Source organism: Arvicola amphibius, chromosome 6, assembly GCF_903992535.2.
Source record: "Arvicola amphibius chromosome 6, mArvAmp1.2, whole genome shotgun sequence".
In the NCBI taxonomy this organism is placed as follows: Eukaryota; Metazoa; Chordata; class Mammalia; order Rodentia; family Cricetidae; genus Arvicola; species Arvicola amphibius.
The window spans coordinates 84,644,030-84,658,791 of NC_052052.2; the positions used below are offsets into that span (position 1 = coordinate 84,644,030).

The following is a 14,762-nucleotide window of genomic DNA, read 5'->3' on the forward strand; positions in this document are numbered from 1 at the left end:
CACTATTGCTACAAATAACATTAAATATCTAGGAGTAACTCTAACCAAACATGTGGAAGACCAGTCTGACAAGAACTTTAAGTCCTCGAAGGAAAAAAATGAAGAAGACATCAGAAAATGGAAGATGTTCCATGCTCTTGGGCAGATAGAATTAACATAGTAAAAATGGCAATCTTAAAAACAATCTACAGATTCAATGCAATGCCCATTAAAACCCCAGCAAAATTCTTCATAGACCTCGAAAAAACAATACTGAACTTCATATGGAAAAGAAAAAAACCCAAGATAGCCAAAACAATCCTGTAAAATAAAGGAACTTCTGAAGGCAGCACAATACCTGACTTTAAACTCAAACTGTACTGAACACAGCTTGGTATTGGCATCAATACCGACATGAGGACCAATGGAGCCGAATCGAAGAACCAGTTATCAATCCACACACCTACGAACACCTGATTTTTGACAAAGAAGCAAAAAATATAAAATAAAAAAAGCATATTCAACAAATGGTGCTGGCATAACTGGATATCAACTGGATTTCATTCTTCATGTAGAAGAATGGAAATAGATCCATATCTATCACCATGCACAAAACTCATCTCTAAATGGATCAAAAACCTCAACACACAACCAACCATACTGAACCTCATAGAAGAGAAAGTGGGAAGTACACCCACTTTCTTTTTTTTTTTTTTTTTCGCATTGGCACAGGAGACCACTTCCTAAATAGAACTCCAGGAGCACAGACACTGAGAGAAACAATTAATAAATGGGACCTCCTGAAACTGAGAAGTTTCTGTGAAGCAAAGGACAAGATCAACAAGACAAACGGCAGCCTTCAGAACTGGAATAGATCTTCACCAACTCCACACTGGACAGAGGGCTGATTTCCAATATATGCAAAGAACACAAGAAATTAGTCATCAAATAATAAATAATTCAATAAAAAATGGGCTACAAACCTAAACAGAGAACTCTCAACAGATGAATTTGAAATGGCTAAAAGACACTTAAGGAAATGCTCCACATCCTTAGCCATCAGAGAAATGCAAATCAAAACAACTCTGAGATTCCATCTTACACCTGTAAGAATGGCCAAGATCAAAAACACTGATGACAACTTATGCTGGAGAGGTTGTAGGGTAAAGGGAACACTTCTGCATTGCTGGTGGGAATACAAACTGGTACAGTTGCTTTGGATATCAGTATGGCAATTTCTCAGAAAATTAGGAAACAACCTACCTCGAGACCAAGCAATACCGCTTTTGGGTATATACCCAAAGGATGCTCAATCATACCACACAAGCACATGTGCTCAATTATGTTCATAGCAGCATTGTTTGTCATAGCCAGAACCTGGAAACAACCTAAATGTCCCTTGACCTAAGAATGGATTAAAAAAAATGGTACATTTACACAATGGAGTAGTACATAGTGAAAAATAATAATGACATCTTGAAATTTGTGGGCAAATGGATGGATCTAGAAAACATCATATTGAGTGAGGTAACCCAGACACAGAAACAATATGTGCTCAGTCATAAGTGACTTTTAGACATTAAGTGAAAACAAAACAAAACAAAACAAAAAACAAAATTAAACAGCCTACAATTCACAATCCCAAAGAAGACCCTAAGAGAGACATACATGGATCTAATCTACATGGGTAGTAGAAACAGACAAGATCTCCTGAGTAAACTGGGAGCATGGGGACCATGAAGAGGGTAGAAGGGGGAGGGGAGAGCAGAAAAAAACATATAGCTCAATAAAAACAATTTAAAAAAACCTGCAGGGACATATAATGAAAACTGAAGTTGCAGGGCTCCCTTAAGAAAGACATAGCAAGTTTCAAGACTGGTCACGACTCTGACTTTCAGGAAGGAACTCCTAGCTAAAATATAATATACTTTCATGAAAAAAATAATTGAGGTTCAGGCCTTTCTGTTGCACAGCTGCTATAGCACACGAGCACCGTAGCTGATGCAGGACAGTTAAGACTAGAAGGGGAGCCCTAACAAGCCTGAGTGGCCTAACAAGAGCAGTAGCATGAAACTCACTCTAACGGGCAGCATATTTCTTGTAAACAGATGTCAGCTGTGGCTAAATAGGAATGAAGGAAAGAAGGAAGGAAAGAAGGAAGGAAGGAACGAAGGAACGAAGGAAGGAAGGAAGGAAGAAAGAAAGAAAGAGACAAAGGAGACAAAGGACTGGTTTACTATTTCTAACACATTCAGGTTTCGCATGTCAGCATTTCAGTCAATGACAGGCTGTACAGAACAGTAAGACTAGGGCAACAGCAGTCTCATGATTACCACAAATGGAAACTTCTTCTAGCTTAGTGGTCATACCTATCACAGTTCCATAAGGCAGGGCACTAGCCTGTGTGCAGTGATATCAATATAAATAAGAATGACATCAGTGTAAGTAAGAGTAAAGCACTCACCATTATACTCAGCATAGCACTTGATAAGTGAGTATACTAGTTTATATGCTAACTAAATTATCTGACTTTCTAAGCAACCACTTTAATGTACACTACACATACACAAGATAAGAGGATGAGAAGAGGCTTAGGTAGGTCCTGAAACAGGTATTAAAGACATAGGCAGTACTATAACAAGAGATGGCACTCCACCTTTTATGGCCCCCAAAGATCTTCCAAAGAGACAACATGGGGAGGAGGAAGATGATGATGCTAGTGATCCTGACTGTGAAGGCCTCAGCTAATGTGTTTATTTCTTGGTTTTTAATTAAACTAGTTTAAAATTCTTTAAAAAAAAAAAAAGAAAAAGGAAAAACCCATGTAATCTAAAGATGGGTTAATTTGTCAGTGAAGAAAGCCATTTTTTTAATGAGTTGAACACAACCTGAGTGTAATTTGTAGTAGCACATTGAAAATTTTGTATCTTTCCACAACATGAGAACCACATCTCAGAAATCTGCCATTACTGGTTCTTCAGAGTGCTTTTCTTGAGCATTCTACACTGGATCAAACTAATTCTCCTTATAAGAGTAAAATAAGACCAGTTCATGGCTGGATACAGTACATGTAATCCTTGGTCAAGCCTGACGTTTATAGCTGACATAAGTGCAGTTTCAATAAAGGAAGAAAAATCCTAATGTAATACATACACTAATGAAATAATTAAAACTGCTTGTCTTTCAAAAAAGTTAATTTCTTTTCCAAATAATTATAAAGTAACATTCAAATACGGTTTATAGTCAGGTCCCACGACTTGTTTCACAGGGTTACAGTTAGTGTGGATCAAAGCAGAAGTCTTAGTAAGTTATGAACATGCTAAATGACTCTGCAAAATATATTTCTGAATTGTTTCATTAAATATAAATTGAGAACATGGAAAACTCTGCCAGGCTGTCTTTAAAAAAAAGGAAGGGGCTAAAACAACTATTTAAGTGAAAAGTACTATGTATACCATCCATATATTAAAAGTTTGATTTCCTAGTACAAAGATGTTTTCTGCCTGATAGACATGTGTCCAGCAATGTAAAGATTATCCCAGTCTAAGTCCACAGGATTATACAACAATTAAAGTATAAAGTTCTTTTAAAAAAAGAAATCATAATTGGACATGGTAATGGCTATAATTCTAGCTATAATGTAGAGGAAAAAAGTTCAAGGCCTTCCTCTGAGAAAGGGTGGAACAAGAGAGGAAGAGAGGGAGGGAGAATGAACGAATGAATGAATGAGCATAAGCCTACAAGATAGGAAGACATATTTGCAAATCATTAAAGGACTTACATCCAGAATACAGAGAACTCTTACAACTCAAAGTAGACAAGAGAATCTATTTTTAAAATAAGCAAAGAACCAGCAAGTTGGGCGGTAGCTCAGACTGTTAAGCGCGCGGCAGTGTGGTACGCGAGGTCCCGAGTTCGAATCCCGGGTCTGGGTGATTCTGTAAAATGGCTGGAGAGATGGCTCAGAGGTTAAGGGCACTGATTGCTCTTCCTGAGGTCCTGAGTTCAATTCCCAGCAACCACATGGTGGCTCACAACCATCTGTAATGAGATCTGGTGCCCTCTTCTGGCGAATAGGCATACATGCAGACAGAACACTGTATACATAATAAATAAAAGTCCTTTAAAAAAATAAGGAAAGAATCTGAAAATTTTCAAAAGAATATACATATATGACCAATAAGAACATGAAAAATGATCAATATCATTAGTTATTAAATAATAAAGGCTAGATTGTAATTCTACTTTTCACATGTAAAAGCATAGTAACTTTTTGTTTTAAGTCAGTCTCCTTACATAGCTCCAGGTGGCTTAGAACTTGTTATGTAGACCAAGTTAGCCTCGAAATCACAACTCCTGTGTATTGAGAGTAAAGGAGAAATTTCTAAAAGAGAAAATAATGTGCTAGTGACATACAGAAAAATAGCAACTTTTGTCCATTAGTGCCAAGAGTTAAAACCAAATGGCTTTAGAAAACAAATTCATGGCTTCTCATCCTGAAGTAGCTGCCCACACAAAAATCAAAGAAAATGCTCACATAATAACTTCTATATAAATGTTCATAGTAGCAAACAGACCAAAGGTGGAAACAGCCCACATGTCTGCCCATGGACTGAAGAAAAAAATAACGCATGATATATTTATAGTAAAATATTATTTGGCAATAAAAAATGCTCTAATATGGATTGATCCTAAAAATACCACACTAAATCAAAGTAGTCACAAGAGGTTATAAAGTAAATTCATAAAAGTAGATAAGCGGTTGCCACGAACTGGGAGAAGAAAAAAGAAACTTCTTCTGGTACTGAGCAGAACTTCAAAGGAGTGCTAGTTACGGCACAGCAGTTAAGAGTAATTGTTGCTCTTGCAAAGGACACATGATGATTCACAATCTGATGTCATTTTTGACCTCCTTGGGCACTAGCCAAACATGTGATACACATATACAGGGACACAAACACTCAAAATAAAATTTTAAAAAGTGTCTTTTATGGTATGAATCACATTTCAATAAAACTGTTACAAAAACAACCACATAAAAGTCCATGATCTTTCAACTAGCATAATTTTCAAAGCAATTGACCATATTCAGTATCTGTCATTACTGACAGCAGGGTTATGGTAGAAACACCTTCAGTGGTAAGTTCCTTTTGGAGACCTTGGGGCTGATACTATAACTATAAATGAGCACTTGTAAAAGCAACTTAATTCTAGGGAGTTTCAGGCCAAAGACATAGGTAGCTCAGTGTTTAAGGGTGTTTTCCTGGGATCCAGAGAGATGGCTCAGTGTTTAAGAGCACTGGCTACTCTTCCAGGCGTTCTGAATTCAATTCCCACCAACTACATTGTGGCTCACAACCATCTACAGTGGGATCTGAAGCCTTTTTCTGGCATTACATGTAGATAGAGTACTCATATACATAAAATAAATAACTAAAAATCATTTTTTAAAAAAAGGATGTTTCCCCAAACTCATGCCCTTTTGAGAGGGACTAAATTTGCCAAAGTGTTCTTGCTTTCTATATTCTCTGTGTATCTATTCACCCTTGTCCATACACCTACTTATAAGTCCTTTTAGATTTGAATTCTAGACGTCCAAAGAATGCGCATCAAACCCCCTATATATCACAATATCCTGCTCAAATAAACAACAGATGTCTGAATTAAAGAGCACTAGAATGTTAGAATTGCAGAGGAAGCAGCTGTGAAAAGCTCTCCAAACCTCTCAATGTGAAAGCACCGAGTTAAGCTGGCCTACTCCAGAAATGTATGTTATCTGATTTGTTACGTTTTGAGAGATGGGATAAAATACTTGTTTACAAAGTTACCTGTTTCTTTTATAAAAATCAGTTTAAATTATCACACTAACTAAAATGAATGGCAATAGAAAACTGGATCAAATAAATAGTAAGGAAAACATTATCATATACCTTATTCAATATCAGTTGGCTTAACTACCTTGATACCAATAGGAGAAAGAAATTTTTTCAAAAATAGATTTACTATAAAAGCTCAGCTAAGGTTGGATATAAACCTTAAATCTAGCCATCAAAAGCACAATCTTTCAGTTGCCATCTTAGCCCTAAGGTGTATCTACCAAATGGATAGCCTTCTTCGGATAGAGTTCCTCCACAGTATTCATTACATGTAACACATTTAATTATTTCTGTCTTCTGAGAATGAAAAATGACTGCATCCTAGCAAACTAATCCAATGGTCTTAGAAGTGCTGACGGCGCAGAATTCTCTAAAGTATGCGGATGAGGGATTTATGGTCACCTCGTGTTCCATACCTGGAATGCACTGTGCAGTGGCTTCAGTGGTTATGGTTGGAGCAACAGGAGGCTGCTGTTGACTGGAGCTCACTTCAGGCTCTGTGTTCATTGAGGGAGAAAGGGCTACCTCACAAGATGAGACCTGGCTAGGCAAATGGGGCAGGAACTCCTCTGAAGCCACTTGTTCATCCTGTCCAGGCAGTTGAAGGGCAGACAAAGGGATACTGATCTGTTTGTTAGGATGTGATGTGCTCACAGGCATCTGCATGGTCACCTGGTGGGTAGTGCCATGGGCACCAGAGGGTCCTCTGTTGGGTGAAGCCAGAGATACCCTAGCAGTCTTTGGGATGATTGGTCTGGAGATCACAGAGGGGGATGCTGACATAATGTGTGGGTCTAGCTCTGCACTGATGGCAGATGTTAGATGGGGAATCAGTTTAGCAGACCCTACACAGGAGGGACCAGCATGAGTTTGAGGCTTGGGCTTTGCCATCTGTGTCAAGGAAAGGGCTGGTCCATCTACTCCTCCAGTCAGCTCTGCATTTGCCACAATGTAATAATCTTCAGGAATCTCTTGCTTGATTTTCTTGATGATGACATCACTACTGCACTCATCAACCATCTGTCCCTGGGAACTTGAATGGATGGAAGATGGGACTATTCCTGGCCTTTTACGAGCAATACTTTGAGGCCTCTGGGTTTGGGGTTCAAAATCACTGTCTTCATCTGTAACAGAAGACTCGCAAACCATGTCAAACAGTGTGTTTTCATCTTCATACTCCTCAACAGCTTCATCCAGTTCAGAGGGCTCACTGCAGTAAGAGAAGTCACAAGAGTCTCTGGTTCGGCTACAGTCCAGCTTTGCCTTCACGGGTCTCCCAGGGTATCTTTCCACAGGGCTAGTCTGTGTCTCAGAAGGCACCCCAATTATACTGGGACTATCAGAATTAAAACTTCGGTTGTCCTGGAAACAAACCCTCTCTTGGGACCCAGCTCTGCAAGTAGCTGTTAGTGGCCAGTGGTAAGCATGGCCAGCACTACAGCCCCACATTGCAGTCAGGTTCCCATGGGAACCTTCAGAAAGCAAGTGTTTCAGGTTTGGAATGAGGCTGCAAATGGTCCCATGGCTGTGGGCCCAGCTGACCAATTTGGACAGATTCTCAGATGAGGTATGAAGACAATCCTCCATGTTACAGGATCAGTAGTGTCTTTCCTAAAAGGAAATAATCAGAATGAAAAGCTGTTATTACCTAAGACATTCCCGCATAACTAATTCTTTCCAACCACAACCACTTGGAATAAAAAAGAAACAAACATCTAAAGTACATGTAGATACCACTACTACATAAGAACAAGAATGGGAAAGATGAAAACAGCTGATTGTACACACAGTATGGAATTGGAAGAAAAACTTGTTAGTTTTCTTTATTGCTAAAATTCCTGCAAAGAAGAAAAGAAACAATGAAGAGAGAGAACTGGGCAGCAGTTGGAGGCATTTCTTCATGGTGCATTTTCCTTCTGTAGTAACAGGAGGTTTATTTGCTCAGCCCTTCATAAAATGTGTACACTACCTTCATTAACTAAGCGGATTGTTCTTCCAATGTTACAATCTAGTAAACTTCATTACTGGAGGCAGAGCTGAAAACAAAGTTTGGATCCATTGTAAGATGAATATCAGAGTAGGAAAGTCAATCCGCTGGACACTACAATGAAGGGGAAGCCCAGCCAATCAACTTGTTTGTAAGGCGTGTCCTTCTTAGGCTAATATTTACTTATAAAATCTTGCCGGCCTGCGGCCAGCCTTCTCTTTGTTTTTCCTGCGCTCCTCGCTGGAACCTTGCATTTGTAAGTTACCTTTTCTTTCCTTTATTAAAGCTGAGTATTATATATTAAAGCTAGTCTGGTTAATCATAACTGCTGATCAACCACGCTCCTTCACTACAAAACAAGACAAGTGAGAACCAAGGAGAGAATGAGGCACTCAACTTAGAGACCCAAGGAAGAAAGTCTTCGAAGAAAAGGAAGAACAGGCTAGAAGGAAATATGCTGTGGGAGTAGGCGGTGGGCAAGCAGCCAGAACAGGCAGCCTGGGGTTCTTGCCACATCAGAGTCATTCCAAATTCCTGAAATGGAGGCTATGAGTTTGAGGCCAGCCTAACCTACAATCTGATGAAGTTACTGTAATAAAATTATAAATCAACACTACTTCCAAATGCTAATGCAAAAATTCTTGACAAAGAATTATCAAAGGGAATCCAATAACGTAAATATAGGTTAACACATTGTTACCAAGCAAACATACCCCAGGAGTGAAAAACAAGACAGACAGACAGATATATAACAGACAGATAGATAAACATAATTCAAGGTATTAACAGTTGATGGGAGAAAATCTAAAAGACTTCAATAGATGCAGGGTGGGGAATTAATCCTCTTAGCAAACTAAAAATATTTTGCAAATTCCCCAAATGGATAAAGCACGTCTACGAACATCTATAGCTAATATTTACATTTAGTGTAGAAGAATGACTACCTTACATTATATTTAATATAGAAGAAGTTACCTATTATCACTTCTACTCAACACTGCACTGGGAGCCCTAACCACTGAAGAGAGGTAAGAAAGGGACAGAGAGAAGTGACAGAGAAGGAGTAAGGTGAGAGGGAAAGAAATCAAATGATTCCTGTTTGTAATGGGCGGAGTTCTTTATGTTTACAGCCCGAAGGAACTGGAGCATCTACTGGAAAGTATTGCTGAATTTTGCAAAAATAACAGGAATAAGTATAATAAAAGATGTTGAGGACCTCTATACTCATGAGTACAAAGCAAGCTGGGCATAAAGGCACACAACTTTAATCTCAGCACTAGAGAGGCAGAGGCAGGTTGTTCTCTTGAGTTTACAGAATGAGTATCAGGACAGCCAGGGATACCCACAAAAACTATGTCTTGAAAAACTCAAAAAAAAATTAAAGCACAAAACAGTAAGAAAATTTAAGCATGTCATAATAAATAGATAAACCACACTAGTGTAATTCAAAAGTTGACACAGTTAGGCTGTCTCCTAATCCATCTATATGCCTAATGTAATTCCAACCACAAAGGCATTGCAGGTCACAAAAATATTTTTGGGACTTTATTGTAGAAATAACAATAAGGCATTATGTGATTTAAGTAAGACAGTAGCTTTAGAGTCATTCTGATTATAGGATGAAAAGATAAGACTAGAAGCAAGAATTCAAGTGAAATGTAAAAATAGCCATCCTTGAAGAGTGGCAGAGGGATGGAAAAAAGAGCAGATCTGAGCACTACGTAGGAGGAAGAGAAGAAACTGGGAACGGGGAAGGAGGAGGAGAGGAAACAATGTTCACACCATGCTAACTAGTTTATGCCTGTCTCAAGAAAACTGACCAGGGCTGGAAGATCAAGGCTCTAGAGGATCAAGGTTCAGTTCCCAGCACCTAAATGGTGTCTTACAACAGTCCTTAACTACAGTTCCAGGGGATCCAGTGCCCTCCTTCTGGCCTCCATAGCTAAGGGATAATGTTTTTGTACCCTATAAAGATTTGTCACTCATAATGGTTTAATAAATGCTAATTGTCCAGTAGCTAGGTAGGAAGTATAGATGGGGTAACCAGACTAAAATTCTGGAAAGAGGAAAGGCAGAGATGTTGTTACCAGCCAGATACAGAGGAAACAAGATGAGGATGCTTCACTGATTAAAGGTACCAAGCCAGGTGGCTAAACATAGACAAGATTTATCAATTAATTTAAGTTGTAAGAGCTAGTTTATAATAAGCCTGCGGTAATAGGCCAAATAGCTTGTAATTAATATAAGCCTCTGTGTGTTTCTTTGGGACTGAATGGATGCGGGACCCAGCAGGACAGAAACTTATGTCTACACTCCACAGGCATGCATGCAGTGTACTTACATACATGTAGACAAAACACTCATACACATAAAAGTAAATAAAGTCTTTTAAAAAACAAAACCTCCCAATAGTTCAAAATTCTCAGTGAGTCTAATTGTTCAGTCTTAATTTTTACAACTTGCACTGAATAGAGGTCTTCACTCTATGACATCAGAAAGGGATAAAGGACAATCACAGAGGCACTGCATTTTTTCCAACTTTCCCACTAGCTGTATTATCAGATCACATTTAATGTAGTGTTCCTATACTCTTTGACACAAGACATGGAGTAATCAAGCTTCCTCTGCAAGCCAAGCTGCTAAGGGAGAAAAGCAACCAAGGGTCATACCCAGCTGTGAGGCTCATAAGTCACAGTGGCAAGCATAGCAAGATATCGCCAAAGGTTCAAGAATACTTTTATCTTGGGTTAAGCCCTGCTCAGAAGCATGGAATTCATCTCTGGTCTAGAAAACCTAGTCAACTACTGATGGCTGGTGAGGCCATGGAACCTAGAGAACTACTGCTACCTTTCCAAAGCAAGAGAATCTCAACTGCATTCTTAATACTCATCCTTACACTCATGGATAAGTGCACTTCTTACCCCTCATCAACGAAGCTTCTTTGTGCATAAGACAGAATCCATTATGGAAAGCCACAGTTGAATAAAATACAGAGAACAACTGACTGTGGGATACAAAGCCCCAACTGATATCCAACACAACTCCTGCACCCACAGCTCTGGGAACATCGAGGAAAAGAGGGAGAAAAGGTTTCTAAGAGCTAGATGACTAGGGGGTCTGCTTTAAGATTATATGGCAGGGAAACTATACTCATGTCTCAACAGCAAGACTACTTAAAACCTGAACAATAACAACACCAATTGACACACAAACAAGGATAGAAGGACTCACAAGGCACTACCCATAGATAAAGAACTACAGCCAATTAATAACTGCTGAGAGAGGGAGAATTAGTCTTCCCCAGAGTAGAACCCTAATTGGATATCAATTTGTCGGCCCTAAAAACATATACATACAAGCAATAAATGGACTCTGCAGCTTGTATTTATATGTTTATACATATGTAATAATAAAAATTAAAGAAAAGGAGGTCATGAATTTGAAAGTGGGAGGACTTGAGAGATGTTGAAAGGAGGATGGGGATATATATATGAAATTTAAAAACAGATAAGTCTGGGTCCTCAGAGAGAATAGGCCTGAGCTAGGACCTATGTGGGTCTGGGCATTGGTCTGGGACATCAAAGGGAATAGGCAGGAACCAGAAACCTCTGTGGGTCTGAGTGTGAGTCTGGGACCTTTAAGGGAGTAAGCCTGAGTCAGGTCCTCTGTGGATCTGGGCGCACCGGAGACTGGAAACTCCAAGGGAGAAGACTGGAGCCAGAGTCCTTTATAGGACCAACCCTAAGCCAGGGACCACTGCAGGAATGGACCCAGACCAGGGACATTTACAGAAACAGGTCTTAGCCAACAACCTAGGCTAGAGCAGGCCTGAGACAACAAACTCCAAGGGAGTGGAACAAAGCCTGGGTACTCTGAGCAACCTCCAGGAACAAGGAGTGACTAGAACTGTGGCATTGACTGTACCATGAGGAACAACCATCTGAGCGTTGGATTCACTGAAACCTAGAAGAGTAATCAACAGAATCACACCTATTAGAGGAAAAGATGAGTAGAAAAGGTAAGAAAACATGCAACACCACAAAGAACAACATGACACTAGTAAAACCTAAAGACCCTTCAGGAGAATGTTTAAAACTCTTAAAGAGGAAATGAGAAATTCCCTCAAAGAAATGGAGAAAAAGACAAACAAACAATTGGAAGATATCAGAAAATCTCATAAATAAAATCAAGAAAAAGAAATCAAACATATGAAAGAAACTATTCAAGACTTGAAATTTAAATAGAGACAATAAAGAAAACACAAGCCAAACGAATTATAGAAACAGAAATCATGAGAAAATGATCAGGAACTACAAATACAAGCATGAACAACAGAATACAGGAGATGGAAGAGAGAATCTCAAGTGCTGAAGATACAATAGAGGAAATAGACTTGTCAGTAAAAGGAAATGTTAAATTTAACAAAAGCTCAACCCAAAATATCCAGGAAATATGGGACACCATGAAAAGGCCAAATCTAAGAATAATAGGTATGGAAGAAGGAGAAGAAGATCAACTCAAAGGCACAGAATATATTTAACAAAACTGTAGAAGAAAACTTTCCAATCCTAAAGAAAGATATGCCTATGAAGATAAAAGAAGCTTACAGAACACCAAATAGACTGGATCAAAGGGAAAAAAAAAGGTCCCCTCGTCACATAATAATCAAATCACTAAACATACAGAGTAAAGAAAGAATACTGAGAGCTGCAAAGGAAAAAGGCCAAGTAACATATAAAGGCAGACCTATCAGAATTACACCTGACTTCTCATTGGAGACAAGGAAAGCCAGAAGGTCTTGGTCAAGCATTATGCAGACATTAAGAGACCATGGATGCCACACCAGACTACTAAACCCAGCAAAACTTTCAATCACCATAGAAGGACAAAACAAGGTATTCCATGACAAAAGCATGACAAAACCAGATTTAACCTAGCCACGAACCCAGCCCTACACAAAATACTACAAGAAAAACTCCAACCCAAGGAACCTGGCTACATCAACAAAATACAGACAACTGATGGTCTCATAGCAGCTAATCCCAAAGAAGGGGAAAATGCACAAATTCACATCACCAACAATGAAAACTAACTAAATGCTAACAGGAGATAGCAATCATTAGTTATTAATATCCCTTAATATAAATGGGCTCAACTCACCTATAAAAAGGCACAGGCTAACAGATTGGTTAAGAAAACAAAATCCATCCTTCTGCATACAAGAAACAAATCTCAACCTCAAAGACAGACATCATCTCAGAGTAAATGATTGGGAAAAAATATCCCAATCAAATGGACCTAAGAAAAAAGCAGGTGTAGCTATCCTAATATCTAACAAAATAGACTTCAAACTAAAATCAATCAAAAGAGACAAAAAAGGACATTTCATATTAGTCATAGGAAAAATCCATCAAGAGGAAATCTCAATACAGAACATCTATGCCTCAAATACAAGGGCACCCTCATATGTAAAAGAAACACTCCTAAAGCTTAAATCATATATTAAACCCCACACACTAGTAGTGGGAGACTTCAGCACTCCACTCTCACCACTGGAAAGGTCAGTCAGACAAAAAATGAACAGAGAAATAAGGGAACTAATAGATGTTATGACTCAAATGGACTTAAAAAAGACATCCATAGAATATTCCATCCAAACATAAAAGAATACAACTTCTTCTGAGCACCACATGGAACCTTCTTAAAAACTAACCACATACTCGGTAACAAAACAAACCTCAACAAATACAAAAAATTTGGGATAACCCCATGTATCTTATCAGATCACCATGGTTTAAAACTAGAAATCAACAACAATACAAACTCCAAAAAACCCATAACCACATGGAAATTAAACAATGATCACCTGAATCATCAATGGGTCAAGGAAGAAATAAAGGGACAAATTAAAAACTTCCTAAAATTGAATGAAAATGACTACACAACATACCCAAATGGCAATCTTACCAAAAGCAATCTACAGATTCAAAGCAATGCCCATCAAAATCTCAGCAAAATTCTTCACAGACCTTGAAAGAACAGTACTCAACTTCATATGGAAAAGCAAAAAACCCCGGATAGCCAAAATAAACCTATACAATAAAGGAACTTCTGGAGGGATCACAGTCTACTTCAAACTCCACTACAGAGCTACAGTACTGAAAACAGCCTGATACTAGCATAAGAACAGACAAGAGGACAAATGGAACTGCATTGGAGTCCCGGATATTAATTTACACACCTACGAATACCTGATTTTTGACAAAAAAGCAAAATATATAAAATGGAAATAAGAAAGCATATTTAACAAGTGGTGCTGGCATAACTGGATATCAACATGTAGAATAATCAAAATAGACCCATATCTATCACCACGCACAAAACTCAAGTCCAAATGGATCAAAGACCTCAACATAAAGCCAGCCACACTGAACCTTATAGAAGAGAAAGTGGGAAGTACACTTGAACACATTGGCACAGGGAACCACTTCCTAAATAGAACCCCAGCAGCACAGACACTGAGAGAAACAATTAATAAACGGCGTTCACAATCCTAGAGAAACCAAATAATGAAGTGAACCCAAAGAAAAACATATATAAATCCTCCTGGAAATTGGAAGCAGAGAAGATTGCCAGGCAAAAGTTGGGAGCATGGGGGTGGGAGTTTTTTTGGGGGGGGGAAGGGGAGAGGAGGAAAGAGAAGGGAGAAGGGAAGGATTGGGGAGAGCTTCGGGGAGTGGGAGGGTTGAGATGGAGGAAGGGCAGATACAGGAGCAGGGAAGAAGATATCTTCATTAAGGGAACCATTTTAGGGTTGGCAAGAGACTTGGCTCTAGAGGGGTTCCCAGTTGTTCAAGGGGATGTCCCCAGCTAGGTCCTTGCGCAGTAGAGGAGAGGGTGCCTGAACTGGCCTTGTCCCA

General features: G+C 38.9%; 1 protein-coding gene across 6 annotated transcripts in view; it reads right to left on the minus strand.

Moving 5' to 3' along the window:
* Nucleotides 1-14,762, minus strand: part of Kiaa1958 (KIAA1958 ortholog) — a 183,403-nt gene that overhangs the window by 91,102 nt on the left and 77,539 nt on the right. For all 6 annotated transcript variants that reach the window (XR_005285933.1, XM_038335074.1, XM_038335073.1 and 3 more), the window contains exon 2: nucleotides 6,272-7,466. Coding sequence is in view for 5 of the 6 variants with exons in the window: in XM_038335074.1 (XP_038191002.1) it covers nucleotides 6,272-7,442 (1,171 nt within the window). In the remaining variant the exon portion in view is untranslated. The remainder of the gene's footprint in view (nucleotides 1-6,271; nucleotides 7,467-14,762) is intronic.